Source organism: Penaeus monodon, chromosome 28 (genome assembly GCF_015228065.2).
Source record: "Penaeus monodon isolate SGIC_2016 chromosome 28, NSTDA_Pmon_1, whole genome shotgun sequence".
NCBI classification, from domain to species: Eukaryota; Metazoa; Arthropoda; class Malacostraca; order Decapoda; family Penaeidae; genus Penaeus; species Penaeus monodon.
In genome coordinates, this window is record NC_051413.1 from 22,780,535 (window position 1) to 22,780,834 (window position 300).

General features: G+C 46.3%; 1 protein-coding gene across 1 annotated transcript in view; it reads left to right on the forward strand.

Annotated features, from left to right (window-relative positions):
• Positions 1-300, forward strand: part of LOC119591100 (tissue-type plasminogen activator-like) — a 1,875-nt gene that overhangs the window by 502 nt on the left and 1,073 nt on the right. Inside the window, exon 2 of the mRNA XM_037939817.1 lies at positions 167-280. Coding sequence (XP_037795745.1) covers positions 167-280 — 114 coding nt within the window. The remainder of the gene's footprint in view (positions 1-166; positions 281-300) is intronic.

Genomic DNA, 300 nt, shown 5'->3' on the forward strand with positions numbered 1-300 from the left:
ACAGCCTCCAATTTAAAAATGGTCAACCCCTTAACATTTTCCTTACCGTGAACTACCATTAATCACAACCGAATCTTTATTTAAATCCCCTCTATTCTCACATCTCGAACGGAATACCGCCCCTACACAGACATATATTTTCAGGCCACACTGCTTCTACTTTCAGGTTCAACAAGCGCGTGCGTCCCGTGTGCTTGCCGAGTGCTGACGCTTCCTATGAGGAGCTTGGCGACTGCTCGGTTTCTGGCTGGGGAAGGACCATTCACAATTATATCTTAGCGTGATTTCGTTCTCTCGGAT